The sequence below is a fragment of the Grammomys surdaster genome, unplaced genomic scaffold (assembly GCF_004785775.1).
Source record: "Grammomys surdaster isolate TR1022 unplaced genomic scaffold, NIH_TR_1.0 168, whole genome shotgun sequence".
Classification (NCBI taxonomy): Eukaryota; Metazoa; Chordata; class Mammalia; order Rodentia; family Muridae; genus Grammomys; species Grammomys surdaster.
This window is the reverse complement of record NW_021604616.1, coordinates 5,785,078-5,804,660: the sequence shown is the minus strand read 5'-3', so window position 1 is coordinate 5,804,660 and position 19,583 is coordinate 5,785,078. Positions and strand designations below refer to the sequence as shown.

The window sequence follows — 19,583 nt, the reverse complement described above, 5'->3', positions numbered from 1 at the left end:
CTTCTTCTTCTTCTTCTTCTTCTTCTTCTTCTTCTTCTTCTTCTTCTATTTCTTCTTCTATTTCTTCTTCTATTTCTTCTTCTTCTTCTATTTCTTCTTCTTCTTCTATTTCTTCTTCTTCTTCTTCTATTTCTTCTTCTTCTTCTTCTTCTTCTTCTTCTTCTTCTTCTTCTTCTTCTTCTTCTTGACACATAGGTAATGGTACTGTTATAGTTGTGGTAACTCTATGAAACATTTTTCTTATGTAAAATCTATTGAATAAAAATATTGATTTTCTCCCAGCACTTGGGAGACAGAGGCAGGCAGATTTCTGAGTTTGAGGCCAGCCTGGTCTATAGAGTGAGTTCCAGAACAGCCAGGGCTACACAGAGAAACCCTGTCTGGAAAAACCAAAAAAAAAAAAAAAAAAACCAAAAAAACCAAAAAAATTGATCTTCAAAACATACAAGAATTTTAATCTTTTGACATCTCTTAGGTTAGAATAAATTTCAGACAGTGGTTATGTGTTCAGTGCTAGCTACCTAAAAGTGGTAAGCTCTCAGTGGCTTCTGCTAGAGTCTGTGGGGTCCAAAGGAAATACCATGAGTAGCTACTTGATAGATTTTTTTCTTCAAAAATTTTATTTTTGTTCATATGTATGTGCATGCATGCATGCATACATGCATCCATTTGTGTGCATGTGTACCTGTTCATATGCCATGTATGTGCAGTTAGCATTGTTTCAGAATTAATGTGGAAGTGTTTATGTGTATACAGGTTTATGCTTTTGTATATTATTCATCCTTTGCTCTTTAAGAAGATAAGATTCTTGATTCTTGTTAGTTCCAATTAAATATAAAACTGTTTAATTGATTGTTGTTAAACTTTTGTTTGTTGACTATTTTAATATTTGACAATTTTTCATTCACAGAGATATAAACTTTAATGACTACACATAGAAAACACTCATACTTCTGTATTACCATGGTACCCATGGATGTCCACAATGCTTATTTTCCACTAAAAAGACATTATATTCTCAGTGTTAAATGCCCAAAGTTCATTTTTTAATGATCCATCATTTTGAGACTCTAGATAAAATTTTAATTTATTTTCATAGACTTTAGGCAGCTTAAAATCTTGAAATTTAATTTTATAAGGAACTAAATACAGATACAAAACACAAGGATAAAGATTTTCACCTTTACTGTGTTCCCATTAAGAATAACACTACAAATTTAATGGTATTGGATACCAGACTTTTGACCCGCTTGTCCTTGGTTTGGAAATGGCCTAGTGCTGTTTATAGTTGTGTAACTTTAACACAAGTGGTTTCTATGGCTACTTTCCAGTACCAGATGTAGAACAGTGGGAAGCTTTGATAAGGAGAGCAGGATTTTTAAACAAAAGCCGGACATGGGTAATTACCCTGGAGCTGAACTGAGGCCCATTCTGTTCAACGCTAGCTGTCAATCACATTCAGCCTCCTCTGCCTGCTGCTTTTTCTCCCACACTTAGCCTTCTTCCTCACACTCACTAAGGAGCCGTATCCACGCCTGACTCTCACCAGCCAGCCTTGTAGTCTTTGCTGACAAATGAGAGGAGTACCCTTCGGTTGCTGGTGTTTGCTGTAACCCCAGTACTGTTTTTCTCTTATCATGGAATGAGTTTTACAAGTTGTTTGTATTTGCATATTTGCCACGAAACTTCGGTTCTGTATAAACCTGTCTCTTCAGTAACGTCAGTGACTTAATATTAGTGATGTAGAAGAAATCATTATCTCACTGTTGGGAACTGCCACTTCTAAGATGACTTAAAACCTGACCCACAATTAAAATAGAAGCAGTTGGGTTTCTGTTAAAGGACTCTTGAGTCCTGCAAGCTTATCTCCTGGATGTCGAGCTCTCTGAAGCTTGTAGAACAAGCAGTTTATAATTAATGCTTGTCCTTAGGTAGCTAAGTGGTGATTTGGAGGTTCTGTAAAATTAGCTCTTAACAGTGTGAAGTACTGTGAAGCAATATGTTGCCTTTGGTCAGTGTGGGTACTCTGTGGTCAGAGAGACTTTAGAGCTACATTAGTGTGAGCCATCGAGGATGGCTGTCCAGTGAAGGGAAGAAGATGAGGAAATTGGTCCTGAGGACTGAGGTTTTGCTAAGAGAAGGAGAAATTCCAGAGTAGGTGCTGTGAGAACGGAGGAAGTTGTGTCACTGAACATATTTTACATTCATCCATTCACCTTTCCTATTTTTTGCATATTTTCTTTCCTTAACTTAAACATAGGTTCTCACAGAGAAAGAAAGCCATGGTGTTCAATACTCACCCTGCATTTGTGGGATGATATTTGTCATATCGTGGGCTTAAGTAGACCAGGCTTTGTCCCTATCCATAGAGAACCTGTTCATTAGGAGAAAGTCACCCTGACCATTAATGTGTACGCTGTTGTAGTGACTCGTGAGACTTGCTACATGAACACAGCACATTTTATCTGAGGAGACGGTACTTGAGGCAAGAGGCAGGTGCAACTCGGTAAGGTAGCTGTCGTTTTAAGTCAGATAGAGAAGGGTGAGAAGGGCTGTGGAATTTGCAGAGGATCCTGATACTTCAGCTTCGATGGAGGCTGGGCGTCTGGGAGAAAAACAGCTAGAGACAACCTGAAAAACCAGTGATGCCCACCTAAAAGGCCTTATACACCAGTGTATGTGTCTCCTGTCAGTGATGGCAAGGCTGTGAAGGGCGTTTGTTCATAGAGTGGCAGAAGTGTATGTGTCATGACACCTCCCTAGCTTCATTGAGGGGGGCTTGAGCTGTGGGACAGTAGCCTGTGATGTCTGACGAGGCTCCAGACTTCCAGAAGTAAAGATGAGCTGTAAACCAGAAGTGATGGGGTGTGAATCTGAAGGGGAATTAAGAGTTTGGGGATGAGATAGACAGACACAGCGTGATGGTGATGGATAATTGGGCAAAGGAAGGGGACTCAAGAATGACTTCTGAGAAATCTAGTTTGGGATGACTGAGTAGCTGATTTTCCTATTTATGTTTATATCCCTCTTTCTTCTTTCTCCTACGAACCATTCACCATAAGGTGCTACTTCCCTCATTATTGTATGTCTCCCAGCTGCCTGTGTACTTCTACACATTCTCCGTCCATCTTGTTTCCTGGACAGTAGGCCAAAATGTTTTTCAGAAAGGGAATAAATAATGAAAATGTAGTTCTTAAATTACCTTGGTGACTCTGTGGAGTTCAGAATGAAATTACAGATTCTTGGCTAGCATCTGCATTACCCTGATCTGTTCCTGGTACTGTCTTTAGGTGTAGTTGGTGCCGCTTTGTCTTCTGTTCACTGCGCCTTAACCTTCAGTTTCCTTTCAGGTTCCAAAATGGGCTCGCTTTTCTCCATTTCCAGTTTCTTTACATAGTGTTTTGCCTTTGAGTGTTTATAAAGTTTACATTATTCTTCAGCTCTTGGATTGAGTGTTCTTATCCTTTGTATTTCCACGGTTGGCATTTCACCCCACCAGTTAACACCAGTGTGCTTGGAGGTATGTCATTAATGTCTGTCTCCCACCAAGATCTGTGAACTCACAGACATCCATGCCTTTACTCACTATATACAAGTATACATGGAATTATCTAGTGTATGTGGAACTGTTTGTTTAGTATATATGGAACTGTCTAGTGTCTGTGGGACTGTCTAGTGTCTATGGGACTGTCTAGTTGTGGTGGCTATTCCTGGTTGTCAGCTTGACTGTAACTGGAATGAACTACAATCCAGAATTGGAAGGCTCACCTGTGATCCTGATCTTGAGACATAGTGGCTATGAAAAGCTTAGGCCCAGGCAAGGTTGTACATGCCTCTAGTTCCAGTAGACTAAGGCAAGTCCCAGACCCAGGTGTGTTGGTACACCTTTTATTCTGGGCCACACCTTCTGCTGGAGACCTACATAAGGACATTGGAAGAAGGAAAGCCCACTCTCCTTCACCTGCTTGCCTTGTGGGACTGAGCAACTGCTAGATCCTTGGACTTCCATTCACAGCTGCTGCTGACCATTGTTGGGGAGCTGGACTACAGACTGTAAGTCATCAACAAATTCCCTTACTATATAGAGACTACCCATAAGTTTTGTGACTCTAGAGAACCCTACTAATACACCAGTGTATATGGGACTGTCTAGTGTATAAGGGACTGTTTAGTGATCATTTGGGTCCCCTCATTTAAAATAATCATAATGAACAATATTTAATCCATTTTAAGGAGGAGTAGAAACAGGTAATTAGGGCTAGTTAGAAGTTTCCTGTTGGGAATAAACTAAACCTTACCATTAGTCTGCTCTTTGAAGTCACCGGCACAGACTGTTTTAGTCTTATATTATCTAGTAGGCTCACTTGCCATGTAAGTAAAAGCAGAGGCGGCTGAAGTAGAAAACGTACCACCTTTGTTTTTATTAAGGAGGTGAGGGAAGAGAACGGCAGAATTGCAAGGGAAGGCCAAAATTAGGGAAATTTTACCTAAATGTTTTCAGCAAAGATCTTCACTTCCTTTCCAGTCTAAACAGTGTACCATATCTTTTGAGACACACTGTTAAAGATACATCCTTTTTATAATCCAGAATGTCCTTAGTTCTACTTAAAATGGCAATTTCAAGTGTTACTGGATGATAATGTAGTTTCTTTTCTTGACAATTTATTTTCTTTTAAATTCCAACTCAAAGTTATAAGTACATGAAACACTTTCTTTTTAATTTCCTTTAAGTTCTTTTTAATGCTGCCTTTTAATGTAGACCTAAGTTATACAAAAGTTACAGTTACCTAGATGAGATTGTAACCTCTGCGTGCTGAGGCACAGGCAGGAAGCTAGCAAGTTCAAGGGCAGCCTGGGCTGTAAATAGTGACACTGCCTCAGCTGTGCTGGAAGCAGTGCAACATACACAGTTCATGTGACTATGGGCTACTTTGTGTGCTTTTCCTTTCTCCTTCTACAGAAGGACTTGTTTTTCACCCAGATGAGTGGCACCACTTCAGCATCTCTCAAGTGTGTGTGTTGTTTTCCTAGCTCTGCATCATTCTTTGTGGATGAAATGCTGTGCACAGATGCTAATACTGTCTGACGTGATCATCCTGGCCACAGGAAGGCTGTAGGACAGAAGGTCTTTTGAACAGTCAAGACTCTCAGCAAATGAAGCAGGATGCCCCTGCTGGTCAGGTGTGCAGTCTTCACAGCTGGAAACGGTTTCAGTCTACATCAGGAAATCCCATGAAGAAGAACTATCTGCATTAGCCAGCAGAGGGTAGTGTATGCATGAAAGTGAACCACTAACTTGTGAGGCTCCTTTGGCAAGTGTTAGAATTCCTAGATGGCGTATGTTTAGAATTGGCAATACTGATAGGACAGTGGTTACGAGGTTCTGTGTAAAAGCTGAGACGTAAAGTGTGTGCTACCATAATGTTGCTGTTCCAGGAGGAATGTTCTTTAAATGTCAGACTCCATTTTGAAGGACCCACTAATCTACCATGCTAATCTACCATGTGGGAAATTGACTGAGTCATCTATATGTGTTCATATAACGTCTAGTTTTTAAAAAGGACAGAAGAATAATGAGAAAAGCATTGAGCCTTTGATGTGTGACTTAGGCAGCAGCCGGGCGGTGCTGCTTCCCAGCTGTGTGCCTCGGGCATATTGTTCAAGCTCTTTCAATCTCTGTTTCCCTATCTCCAAAACATAGATGAAAGAATGCAGAAAATTAAATAATTACCATAGACAAGACCCAGTTGATAGCAAATACATAGTAGTTCTTTTATGAGTGAACTTGTCTCTTTCTTGTAACATTTACAATTGTTGATTGTCTTTGAAAGGTGTGAGATGTGGGAACTGTTGGTTCTGATGGTTTCTATGTTTTCCTCCTGAGCTTAGCTACTGGCTGAGAAATGACAGGAGGCAAGAGTGTATAAGCCGAGGCAAGCTTTACTTAAGGAGGAGGTGATGCGAGAGAACGGCAGGCTTCCCAGGGAAGGCAGCTGTTCATTTCTCTTTGACCCCTGTTCTTACCAACAGCGCTGTACTTGTAAGGTGGTGCAGTATGGCTGTACTCTTCATCTCCACGGCTTTCACTTACTGGTTCCCAGCTGTGACTTTTTACTTCATATGCATGCGGTATTTCATGTTCATTAGAAATGTACAGAACTGTGGTTCTGCAATACACAAATAATAGATACCATGATTGGTCACTGTAGGTGGGTTTGGAACTGTTAGAACAACCCAAATGTAAAACACCAGACAGGTTTGAGTGAATGAAGAAGGTCAAAGACTGTTGCTTGAGAGTACCCTTCTTCTTTCAGAAAAGCATGATGGCCTTCAAGATACTGAGTTAAAAAAAATAAAATAAAATAAAAGACAAAGCAACAAACCAGAAGCCTACCCTCCAGCTGTCCTAGCTGATGGAGACGGGAGGCAGTGTGAATAGAAGAGAGTAAGGTGTAACCTATGCAGAGTTGAATGTTATCACTCAAGTATGAGCCTTAAGAGGAACTGAAAGACCTCTGGGCGAGGAGAGAAAGAGAAAACAATTTGAATTTGCTGTTCATTTTGAATTGTGGTGATGTCATTCTATATGGCATTTCTCTGTGACGATAGATGTTCCATGAGGGACCTTTTTCAATTAGGACATTCCCACAGAGGTGGGAATTTTAACCAGAGTCCCTGAACGTCTGGTTTACCTCAAAGCAAGACTTACTATTGCTAGGTCCTTGGCTGCTCAGAGAATTCAGAGCTTTGGGGTTCCAGGAGTTTCTGTAATGTTGTGTTCCACAGCTGAGGGATAGTTGGTTTTGAAAGTGGATATTTGAGCACAGGACTCATACATTTACCCAACACAGATTTCTCTCTGTTTCTCAGGATATGAGGAGAATCCGTCTTTTCCCTAAGCAACTGGCATTTTGGTGGCTAATGATCCTGTCAACTGTCTGGTCTCTGTGGCACGGAGAAAAATACATCTTGCCCTTACTGCTCAGAGTTCTTTTTTATGAGCCTATATTGATTGCTCAAAATACTGGTGTGACATTTTATCCGAGCGTACACTCAATCTGGTCACCCCCATCTGTTCTGTGTCATCAGCTTGCCTTATTCATCTCCTTTAGTTCAGTGATAATCTATTTGCCAAGCTGTCTCTTTCCTCCATGAAGGAAGCCCATGTTCCACAGCCTTTGTATGACTCTTCTCTTCTTCCTCTTGACAAATTCATGTTAGAAGCCGGGGTGAGAGAGGGGCACCACCAAGTACTGTGGCATTCTGCATTTCTCTTCTGTCTGTCCTTGTCACAGGTGCAGTAGGCTTCATGCAGGTAACCGTGGTGTCTTTTGAGAAGTCCTGTGTAGCTATGGGAACCATAAGGAGAATAGTGGGCAGAAAGGCAAGGCTGGGAGGGACTTGGAGCCAGTGTTTGATTCTTGTGCCAAAGAAGAAAGCAAGACACCATTCAGTGAAGTGATAAATGAATTTACAGTAAATTTCCAAAAGTCTATGTGTAGTTGAATGTGAATTTAAAGAAATACATAGGAAATGGAACTTTATTTCTACTTACGTTTCTATTTTCTACTTGAAATTGTTTGTGAGATCAAGTGGGAAACTAATGTTTCAGGTTTCTGTCAGTCTCCTGTCATCTAACCCAGAGTGCATGGGGCATTCTACCCAGATGGACTCTTTCAATGCCCAGTGAGTATCCGAGTTCCAGCCCTTATTTATCTGTGAAGTCTACAGGTGTGGAACTCCCTAGTCACCCCGTATCTGCAGCTCTTGTGTTTGAATCTCTTGTGCTAATGGAGTGTGAATAAAGTTTGAAGTTTTGTGTAATTTTATGACATTACAGAGTGCCACAATTTCTTGATATATACCTTTTTTCTTGACTAGAAGCTTTTTTGGTGTTATCTATAGCCCAGATGATTTCAGGCAGTGACAAGATAGTTGTAGTCTGACCATGTTCTCTTTGCCCAGAGATGATGTCAGTTGGAATTCCCAAGTGTGATGCAGATGTAGGGTTTGTATTCACACTGGAAAGCCAGGCAAATGTATTGTGACTTGCTTAGAGGATGACTAGCATGGTTACAAGAGGCTAATGGAAGAAATAACTGACATGTCTTTATGTTTTGTATTTTCTATATTTCCAGAACCGGGACGAGTATTCACACCTGCTGAGTGATCATTTTCTGCCATACCAAGGACATAATTCTTTCCGTGAGAAATATTTTAGTGGTGTAACAAAAAGAATTGCCAAGGAAGAAAAATGTAGCCACGAGTGAAAACTGATGGGAACAATCGTGAAAGAAGGAGAGTTTTATAAAAGGCTTTGGATGTGAATGTGTGCAGATGACCTAAAAGACCTGCGCTGACTTACAGTTTTTATATAAATAACTGCTATTAATCAAAATTGAATAATTTCAAAATGATCTTTGTTCTAGAGACTATTTTGATATATATGTCTTTTGAACCTTATTAAGTGTCAGAGACTGATACATAAAGACAAAGTATTTATATTTTTACAAAGAAAATATTGTATCTACCAGATATATGGTAGGCAATTAATAGTGATTTAGAATTTACTCATTTTGTAAAGTTGCTTGGTTTGCTTTTTAGTTGTAACTGTTTTTCATTGACACCAATAAACTTTACTGGGAATTTCTAAAAATTATGTAATACTCAATATTTCTCATCTCATCTTATGGAATGTTTAACCATAAAACCCATATTAGTTAGAACAGTGGCCATGCAGAAGGCAAGGAAGCCGAAAACCTGAGAACTGCGGAGATTCCAACCCCAAGACCTCCAGAGGGGCCCTGTGCTTCGGAAGCTGACTGCACCTTGGATTTGCTCCTGCATTCCTAATAAAACTTGACTGTTGGTCAAGTTAACTTACTACCTTCACTTTTTGGCTTAGAAAGTTACTGACAGTCCCTGGGATTAAGTCTAATCAGTACTCATTGAAACAGAAGCTATATTTTTCTTGAAGGGAAAACTTTGCTGAGTCTACGTTATGTCCATTATGGAAACCTCTTCTTTGTAAACCACTGTACCCATTAATTCTAGATGCTGATAGCTTTCTGCTTTTGGTGCTCATGTACCTCAGTGAGGTGGCAGTAAATAGATACTTTCTTTCTACCCAGAGCCTATTTTATTTGTGTTGTTGTTGTTATTATCATTATTGAACTGTGACTGCTGGTTTTATGAAGTCACTATATTAACTTGCATGGCTTAGGAGCCTCAAATGAGCAGTGCCGCACAGAGGTTAGGCATTTGAGTGTGCTTCCCTTGTCATGTGCACTTGATTTCAGCACCTTTAAAGCTTTTCCTCTTTGTTCGGGTTTCTGGATGTTATTTGTGGTACACTAGGGGAAATCTAAAAGTGTTCATGGTTGATTTATTTGCAATATTTCTACTTGTCTTTCAAGTTTTTGAGGGTATATGGGGGATGGGTATGAAATTGGTAGATGACTCAATTGGAATATGAGATTTTTAGTTTAATCCCTTTTTGTAGATTGTCTCAAAACTTAAACTAAATAAGTTCTAGAAATGCACAATATTTTTAGTCTCTCTGTCCATAAAAATGAATTCATAGTAAGAATAATCAAATTACTTTTATTACTATTAATTGAAATCTTACGAACATCAGTTCTTCCAGCTGTGAGGTTTATTTTCATATTTTTTTACTAGTAAGTTTAGCTTTCCATTTTTGAAGTGTCTCTCAGAGTTTAAACATATGTAATTGCTTTGAAGTTGAGACTTGTAAGTGATGAAGAAACTTGTAGCTTCTAATTAATTTTTCTTTTAAGATATAGGGCTTCAGTGCTCTCTCTGTTTAAAATTTTTATTTTAAGCTGGACAATAGTGGTATATAAGTTTAATCTTAGCACTTGGGAGGCAGAAGCACGTGGATCTCTGTGAGTCTGAGGCCAGCCTGCTCTACAGAGGGAAATCCAGTACAGACAGGGATACATGAAGAAACCTTCTATCAAAACACCAAAATATTTCCCTCAAACTTTCGTACCTAAAAACAGAGCCTTTATTTTCTATGTAAGTTACAGATTATTTTGTTTGGTAGATGAACTCTTCCTCCTGTGTTTGCCAGTAGTAATCTCTCCTAACAAGATGCCCATGTTCACAAAAACCCATACTTGGAATTTGTACATCCTGGAAGGGAATGGTAGGTGGTCTGTGGACTGGCTTACTTAATGTTTATAATATGACAAAGTATGTAATTTTATTTCTGGCATATATTAAATAGCCATAAAATCCAGATGGTTACCTCAGTGGTGTCTCATCAGAAGTACTGCCTTCCAGTCCATTTTTGTTGAGCAATTCTTTTTCCTGTGATAGCTGTGTGGAAATAGTGGAGTAGGTGGTCTTGGATTTGTTTAGCCAAAGTGGCTAGAAGATTTCTTTCTTTATTTATTTTTTAATTTAAAATCTGGTAAAATTTTCTCGATCTCTTCCTGCCCAGCATCTGTTTTGAGCCAATTTGCCACCAGTTTCCTTATGACTGACTCTTTAAATACATGGACCGAGCAATGAAACAGTTTGAGGCTCTCTGCTCTGGGAGGTAACTCAGGGCTCCTACTTCTTCCCCTTTGAGAGAACTCTGAAATCTTGAAATCTCTTAAACATGCATAAAATAAATAATGATTCTAACTATACGCTCTGTTAAATTTGAGGCGGAAAAGTAGTCTGAGTTAATGTCACTGTTGTACTGGGTGTGCTATTTAATTTGATTGAAAGTTTGAGCTTTGAGACAGAAATATCTTTAAAAGTACTATGTTCTATACTCAATATACATTGAAAGCAGGAGGTAGACTTTCTTTTAACACCAGGAAATTAGATGTTAATGTTGTATTACCTAGACGGCAATATAAGCAACTCTGTCCTTTGAATAAGATGCCTTCGATGGTAGGCAAACTTCTAGCATGTTGTGAGGAAATACCAAGTATTTTTTATCTAAAGAGATAAAGAATAAGTCTTAATGTTTGTTTATTTAAAATTAGAGGTGGCTGTTGTGATAATTACCTTTCTGTGCCATTTTATTGTATTTCTTTCTTTTTATGTGATGTGGTTATGTATGGTGTGTGTACGTGTGTTACATGTAAGTATGTATGGAGTTCAGGAGATCCTTGGGTGTTGGTCCATATCTTCCAATTTGCTTGAGATGGAGTCTCCTTGTTTTTCCTGGCCTTTGTATGACAAGCTGGCTGGCCTTGAATCTCCCCTGGCGTTTCCTGTTATCTCCTCCCATTTTGATTTAGGAGAACTGGGATTACAGACAACTACTAATCCAAGCTTTATGTGGGTCCTGTGTATTTGAACTCTGGTCCTTACATTCTTCTGGTAAGCACTTTACCTACAGAGCCTCTTCAAACTTCTAGTAGTTCTTACAGTTAAAAACAAACATGCAAAAACAAAAAAACAAAAAAACCTTTGTAGATAAAGCTAAGCATTATGAAATTTGGGGCACTTTAAGCGGGGAATGGAGGCGGTGTCAGCAAGGAAACAGTTGACCTTATTTTTGACCTTTCTAACCAAAAGAGACTAAATTACACCAAAATGAAAACTTTTTTTTTTCAAGAACATGGTTTTGCTCCATTACAAAGATACTTAGAAAACTAAACACTTGCATGAAGTATTTCCCCCTTAGGATTGTATCCATAGAGTAAGGGAGATTCATTTCCAACTCACCCCTCCCATTTTTCTCAGATATTTATCAAGTAATATGGTTTGTAATCCAAACAAAAAAAAGTGCCTTAATCCAAAACATACACACAGACACAAAAGCTGATGGTGTTGGTACTTTACTAAAACATTGAGATCTTCTCTAAAACAGTACAGTTTGCACACATAAAGCCTAGAATGTAAAGAACTGGAATGATAAACATAACTGTGATTTTATCTAGTCATAGAATCAGAGAAACAGCACATTCCTGTCTGTCCTTTGGGGTGAACAAACTTAGGGAGAACCCTACTTTCCCCTTAAAAGAGGTCTGCCTCAGGACGCACATATGTTTCCTTGTGTGGGAAAAGCACATTGACATTTACACATAATTGAGGCCAACCTGGAATTTGGCTCATATCCCTTTGTTCATAAGGCATTGTCCACAGGCTCTTAGGAGGATGGAGATTCGTTCTTATGGTAGTCTCTTAAGAAGCACGAGTCATGGAACAAAATGGAGCTTAGACTGTTATGATATACCAGCTCCCTTTATGTGGCTGCTACCCCAGTTTCTTGAGATATTGGGATGTTCTTGGTTTATTTATGTTGTAAAATTTGAACATTTTTACTTCGTTAATCATGCTGTAGCCTTGTTGAACTGAATTTCCTGAAGGGGTTCTGAACTGACATTTTAGTCTATAACTTTAGAATCTCCCCTTTAGTCCAGCCTCCTCAACCTGACTGAGGGTTTATCAGAAACTCCATTTTGACAAACATATTGGGTGTTAACCATGAAGATTAGCTGGGCTTATGTGTGAAGTTAGGCAAATTAAAAGGAAAAAAAGGAGAAATGTGGAAACGTCAAAGGTACTTGGTATATTGGCACTGTGCTTTCATAGCCCTAGAAGATGTAAATTACTTGAAGTGGGTCAAAATGGTCAGAATTAGACTGAAGACTAAAATCTGTGAGCCCATTAATGTTTTTCTGTAACGTACACTTACTGAGAAGCAGTTTTCCACAGAACTCTTAAACATTCTCTGTCTCTCTAAGTGAGGAACTGGGTACCTGAGCCAAACCTGGGAGTAGAGAAGAGACTGTTTTTCCTTCAAGTTCCATCTACAACCCACAGACAGAAGTCAAGTATACATCAAGTCTTGGAAAATAGTGTCTTCTCAGATTAGAAGCACCCTTGACTTAAAAAACAAACAAACAGAAACCAACTAATCTAAGTGTCCTTGATGGTTTTGTATGTCAACTTGACACAAACTGGAGTTAATCACAGAGAAAGGAGCCTCCTTTGAGGAAATGTCTCCATGAAATTCATCTGTAGGGCATTTTCTCAATTAGTGATCAAGGCAGGAGGGCCCAGCCCATTGTGGATGGCACCATCTCTGTTGAGCCCACTGCCTTAATATTACACTGATTATCATGCTGCTTGCTGGACATGCATTACAAATTCTTTGTACATGACTCAGGAGGCTCTTATCTTCTGCCAGTGTCTGAAATAGGCTGTTAACTTACTGGACTTATAAAAAGAAGTCTCAAACCCCTTATATATTTCTTGACAGTTGGGTAATGAGGCTAGGAAAGCTTACAGGGCCAACCTGGTCACAAAGTACTCTTTACTGCCTGTTGATGAGTGTGGTGGTTTGAATAAGAATGGTCCCCATAGGCTCACAAATTTGAATACTTGGTCATCAGGGAGTGGCACTATTAGGAGGTGTGGCCTTGTGGAAGTAGGTGTGGCATTGGAGGAAGTATATCACTGGGGGTGGGGTCTGGCATTTCTAATGCTCAAGCCAGGCCCAGTGTCTTTCTTCCTACTGCCTGACAACAGTTGTAGAGCTCTTGGGTTCTTCTCCATCATCATATCTACCTGTATGGTGCCGTGCTTCCTGCCGTGACAATAATGGAATAATAGAATGAAGCTGTAAGCCACGCCCAATTAAATGTTTTCCTTTATAAGACTTGACATGGTCATAGTGTTTCTTCACAGCAATGGAAACTCTAGATAAGACAAAAGAGTGAGGTAATAATTGCATGTCAAACATCCAGAAGTAAGCCTCAAGACCTAAGTGGTTCCCATTTCTTTTCAGTTCATTTTCTGTGGTTGGGGCTGGTGTGATGTGGCCATGGTAATTTCCTCAGTGATCTGGTTAGCTCTAGGTCCATTCCACTGAAACAAGATAAAATCTGAATGGGCTGAAAGTCCACCTTTAGATCAGTCACAGTTACACACAGGACGCACAAAAAGGAAAAGGTTATGATCTAGGAGAGAGAAACTAGGTGAATTGTTAGTACTCTGGCCATCTTCCCTAGGAGATAAGGTAGCAGGGTGTACATGGCTCTTTAAGGAAGCTTGGAAACACCTGGACTCTTCACCTCGTAGAAAGATACTCTTGAAACAAACTCCTGGGAGAAGAAATAGGTGAGGGATTTATTCTGTTAGGAGGCACCTCAGTTGGCCATTTCTCTTGGATTTGAGACCTAACAGTTTGTTTCTGTTCTTCATGGACTTGATAGTGCTGTTGAAGGTGAGGTAGCAGAGAATGGGAAACTGACCCAGAGAATAAGTTCTCACAGCCCCACTACCCTAGGAGACTGCTCTGCTTTTCTGCTATAAACAGGTAAGAGCACAATGGACTTTGCCCTCTGTAATGGAGTAAAGCTGCTGATGAAAATGAATCCCTAAAAACAAAAAGGTTCACAGCACTAAAACGGGTATCATCTCATGCTTCGGCCCTGACAGAAAAACGTAGAAATATCCTCCCTTTCCTTTCCTCCTTTCTTCTCCCTATGTCTGTTCTTTTTTTCCCTTTTGAAAATTAATTAATTAATTTATCTTTGAGCTGGAAACAGCTACCATTATTTCAAATAGAGTAGGGATGAAGGCTTACTTACTGACATAGAAGCCTGTACTCTGTGTCTTCTTATTTCTTATACTTTAACCTGGCTTGAGATTAAGGAAATTATTAGGGGTGGGACTAACATTTCCTTGTGGGAAGGGAGATTTTATATATATACATGACCAAATGTACTCAGATGTGGAACCTTGGAAAGAAAGAGAAGTTCCTTCAGTAGGCAGAACTCCAGATTGTTCTCACAGCCCTGGCCAGTGCCCTCCTCAGTAGTCTAGTGGTACTTTGACTTAGTGTTTGACTGTTTCTGTGAGGTATGACTTGATCTTCCATTCAGAAAGCTACCCTGTCAGATTTAGTGGCACCTGTGTGGCTTCTAACAGTAGGAACAGATGCAGATGCTAGTAGAACTGTCCAGGTCATGCTATAGAGATCCATTCCCTGAAGAGACTTAACCTAATTTGGCCATCACCAACCAGATGTATCTACCCAATTACCAGGACTGGTCACTGGAGGAGACATGGCAACACACCCACAGGACACAACATAGATCTTATATTTCTGATACAACAGTTAGCATTTGATACCAGTCTTGGGAGTCTTGGTTGCCTTGTGAGCAACACTGAACTGCATGGAGAGCATTTCCCTCATGCTCATGGACGATTGACTATTTCTAAACTTTGCTTTCTCCTCAGAGCTATTGGTCTATGTCATTGCTACTGACACCTTCTAAGATTACAGTGGTGTTGCTCCAGTCAGATCAGCCATACCACCTTGGCTCTTGAAACTAATTAATTTCATTTGTTTGTCCTTCTGGACTATTTGGTATGACAGTGGTATACATTTTATTGCAAAAACCATTCCACCATGGGCAGATAGTCAAGGTGTTTGATTGACTTCTCATGTTTTTTGCTGTCCATAGGCATATGGGATTTTTGAACTTTGTGAGTTTGCTTTTTGTTCTGTGTTTTCCCTGGCACAGTCTTTTCCCAAACCTTCTCATCAAGGCTCAGCCTATTGCCCCAAAGTTAATGCTAAATAATGTAGTGCTTTTTCTTTTGTCAGACACTTATCTTTCTCTATACATTGTTTATAGCTTGAATGTCAAACTTGCCCCTAAACCATGGTGTAAAAGGGAATAGTGACAACTTGGTGGAAGAGAATTTCTTTCTCTGGCATGTGTCATTATTGCTGCTGAAGCAAGAAAAATCAATGTTCCAGTTGCTTTGCCTTTAAACAAATTATGTTAATATATCCTAATGGGGTTATTCTTTCTCTATATCAATTGTGTGTATTACTCTAATGGTGTTATTTGTTGCTTTTAAAGACAGGGTCTCACTTTGTACCTCAGTGTGGCTTTGATTTAACTTTAAGTCTGTAGCCCAGAATGCTCTTGAACTTATGATTCTCCCGTCCCAGTTTCCCGAGTGCTAGAGCTACCACTGTGTGCTGCCCCAGCTGGCTCCAGTTTTTCTTTTACACCTGTTCTAAAGCTGGTGTGCTGGTGGTTGTTTAGTGCCTATTGGAGCTCCACACATGGGTTCAAATCACCCCTGATGCATATGTAGTCTCCTTGGAGAGATGAAATTTATGCATAAACACAAAGCAAAATGAAATGTCTGTGATGCTTCAGTTGGTTACCACTCTGGATGTAGTGGTGTAGGAAGATAGGATGAAAGAATAGAAGCAGGGATGTTGAGGCTAGCAGGGTACTCGGTTTTAGTAGACCCTGGGTATTCCATCCTTGGCACCACACATGAAGAGAAGGACAAAGATGAGGTAGAGGAGAAAGAGGTAGGGGGCAAGACGGGAAGATTTCTAGTCTAAAATAAAGTTCTAAGTCTAGTCTAAAATAAAGTTGATAAAGTTCTCTGCCTTATAGAGCCATCTGAGTTAGAAAGCACTAGAAGGGCCTGAATGAAGATATGTTTAGAAGGGGCCAAGGTACTCTGGGGTTAGGGCATGGCAGTGCACCATGGGAGGAAGTGCATGGTTAAGGGAACCTGCTCATTTTACAGGGGACCAGAAGTAGGGAGAGAAAGGAGCAGGGTTCCAATATCTCCTTCAAGGGTATGCCCAGCAATCTAACTTCCTCTAGTTAATAGGCCCTCTAGGTTAAATGTTCAACCATTTCCCCCAGAGTGTCCCACACCAGGACATATAAAAGTAAAGACTAGAGTCAGATAGTGCCAAGGACCAGCCTCAGCTTGGAGAGGGGTTCCTGAGAAAAGGATTATCTGAAAGCAGCAGAACAAACAAGTTGAGTGCCTATGTTCCGCTGGAGAAAGTTTTCCAGATTGTTCCTCTCTCTCTCTCTCCCTCTCTCTCTCCCTCTCTCTCTCCCTTTCTCTCTCCCTTTCTCTCTCCCTTTCTCTCTCTCTCTCTCTCTTTCTCTTTCTCTCTGTCTCTCTCTCTCCTTCTCTCTCTCTCTCTCTCTCTGTCTCTCTGTCTGTCTCTGTCTCTGTCTCTGTCTCTCTCTCTCTCTCTCTCTCTCTCTCTCTCTGTGTGTGTGTGTGTGTGTGTGTGTGTGTGTTCTGCCTGAGACAGCTTTCTTTTGGGATTCTAAAAAACTCTCTGGATCTCTGGATAGCTGCCTCTTGTAGATCAAAAGCCCAGTCTTTTATTTGCATAGCAATTCATTCATTACCCCAGGTTACTTTTTGATTATCCCATGAATCAGCATCCCTTGACTCCAACCCTTTGATTCTTAGAAGGAAGCAGCAAGCACATTATTTTTTTTTTAACATTACAAAATAATTCAGAGATATTCTGGCCTTTGTTAAGCACAGAAAATAAGATTTTGGGGTGGAACCCCACCCTAAAATTACCATTCCTACCATGCCTGGGCCTGGACTTAAACTCCCTCTGTCCCAGACTGACATTGAGCTCAGGAATCTGCCTGCCTTTTTAAGCAAAACAGAACAAAAGAAAACAAACAAACAAACAAACAGACAAAAACAAAAACAAAAAAAAACCCAAACACACAAACAAACAAAACCCATAAAACTTAGCTGGATGGAGACTTGCCCTGTGATCACCACTCCCTAAATCTCCTTATCTCTTTCCTCAGTATCTTTCTGACAAGCTGACTCACAGTGCAGCTGCTTCTGGTCTTTAGATCTGTGAAGCTCCGTACACAATTCATACTGCATCCTTACATTTTGCAGAGTTGAGAAATGATATATTTGTGAACTCATTTTTTCAGAGTTCTTTCCTACAGCCTTAAGGGCTGTTCTTAAGGTCTCAGTGTTTACTATTTGGCTGAGACATTAGCCACACCCTCGCCTCCTGTACTCATGCTCTCTCTGATTATCATGGAGTCATTAATGTTAATAGAGAGGACATCTCTTGGAGGAGAAGCATGAAGTAATACATGTACACACACACACACACACACACACACACACGCCCTTGCCCAGCAACTGTTAACACTCATGGGGGCCCATGCCCTGCTTGCTCTGATCCAGGGGTGGAAACTATGTAACTCGGTCTCTTACATGGCCAAGCTGGACTCAGCAAGATGGTGATTGCTAGATGGACAAGTGGAAACATCTGTATGGATGTTTCTCTTTAAGTCTCCTAAGGTTCATTCTGTGGCATTTTTCTCCATACCTGATATGTGTGCTTGGCAAAGGGATTGACATGATTCAATACTCAAGAGGCCAGATAAAGAGATTTCAAGTTCATTACAAGAAATTTATGTTCAGGTTACCAATGGGATGAAACTTTACTACAGCACTTGAAGTTAATGAGAAGGGTAGCCTTGCAATGATGCTTTTCTGACTGAAATGGATGGTGGGCAAACTCTGTTCATTATAAAAGTGAGTGTTATATCATGAAGTCAGGGCTTAAACTGTAAAGTTGTTACAGTGTCTAAGAAAAATCTGCTACAGGCTACCAGTGTTTGCACTCAGGATATAGGGAAAAAAGTTTTCTTTCTTTTCTTATTTCTATAAAATTAAAAATATAACTTCTATTCTTCTATTCTATTCTTCTCCTACTTAAAGTGTTATATAATAGGTTCTGGGCACCAACATAAAAATTATAGAGCCAGTCTGAATATGGGGACATTTTTAATTAAGTGGTTTCATCTTTATCTTTTTTATTTATTAAAAGTGTTGGGCCAAAAACAATCTTAATTCTTCCTCTCTTATTTATATATCCATGTGCATTTGGCAGAGTTCATGGCAACATCTTTCCAGCCATGGACTAGCCCAAAGCCTTTTCTGAACCTCCTACTAACTTGGATTAAAACTGACTAGTTAAAAGCTTCACATAGGGCTACAGCCAGAAATGTCACAAGGTCCTTTGACATTTAATTCTGCAGTCTTATCTTTGGGAGAAAAATAAACGAATAAAGGTGCTTTTGATCTAGCATTTGTTAGCTAGCTTGTTTTCTTCCTTAGCTTTTGAGAAACAGATCAAGAACTTTAAAACAGCTCAACCTCATTTTTTGCCTGAAATCTGGCTTTCAGAAGTTAAACAAAAGACCTTTCATGGTGATAAGTGGGTCCCTAGGGGAAGAAGGAGGGGAGATTCATGCTGTGCAATGTTGGGAAGAAGACAAGTCCCCCTTCTAGTGGCTCACATGGCCCAGAAGCCTCATTCCTACAGCAAGGAATGTCACCTAACATAGTGGATCCTAAGGTCAGACCTAGAAGCCTATCAAGATGATGTCTCAGCAATGAATAGGCAGTCTGTTCTCAGTGAAATCATGGCCTGAAAACCAGATGTGGGAAGCAAAATAAAATAAGAGTGATGACTTCTTCTGTAGAGCAAATTCCTGGTGATCTAAAGTCAAGCTAACTATGCTCAACTTCGGTAGAGTGCAGCAACCATGTTTCTCTGACGTTCAACATCTAGGCCTTTGCTAACCGTAGAGATATGACTGCCCCTGAGGCTAGCCAATTCCTAAAGGTTAGATTTACCTTCTTTGCTGTGACTTTCCTATGTACTCTGTAACATTCCACCTCCCTTTACACTCTGGACCTGTGTTTCCCTGGCTTAATCACTCTACAGACAAATACAAAGCAAGTATACATCTCAGCATCTGCTAGAACTC

General features: G+C 40.0%; 1 protein-coding gene across 3 annotated transcripts in view; it reads left to right on the top strand.

Moving 5' to 3' along the window:
- Trmt11 (tRNA methyltransferase 11 homolog) overlaps positions 1-8,659 on the top strand; it is a 54,238-nt gene extending 45,579 nt beyond the window's left edge. For 2 of the 3 annotated variants that reach the window (XM_028766454.1, XM_028766455.1), the window contains exon 13: positions 8,139-8,659. In XM_028766454.1, coding sequence (XP_028622287.1) covers positions 8,139-8,270 — 132 coding nt within the window. In that variant the 3' untranslated portion in view covers positions 8,271-8,659. The remainder of the gene's footprint in view (positions 1-8,138) is intronic. The other variant, XR_003711308.1, reaches the window with a different exon arrangement.
- The last annotated feature ends 10,924 nt before the right edge of the window (positions 8,660-19,583 follow it).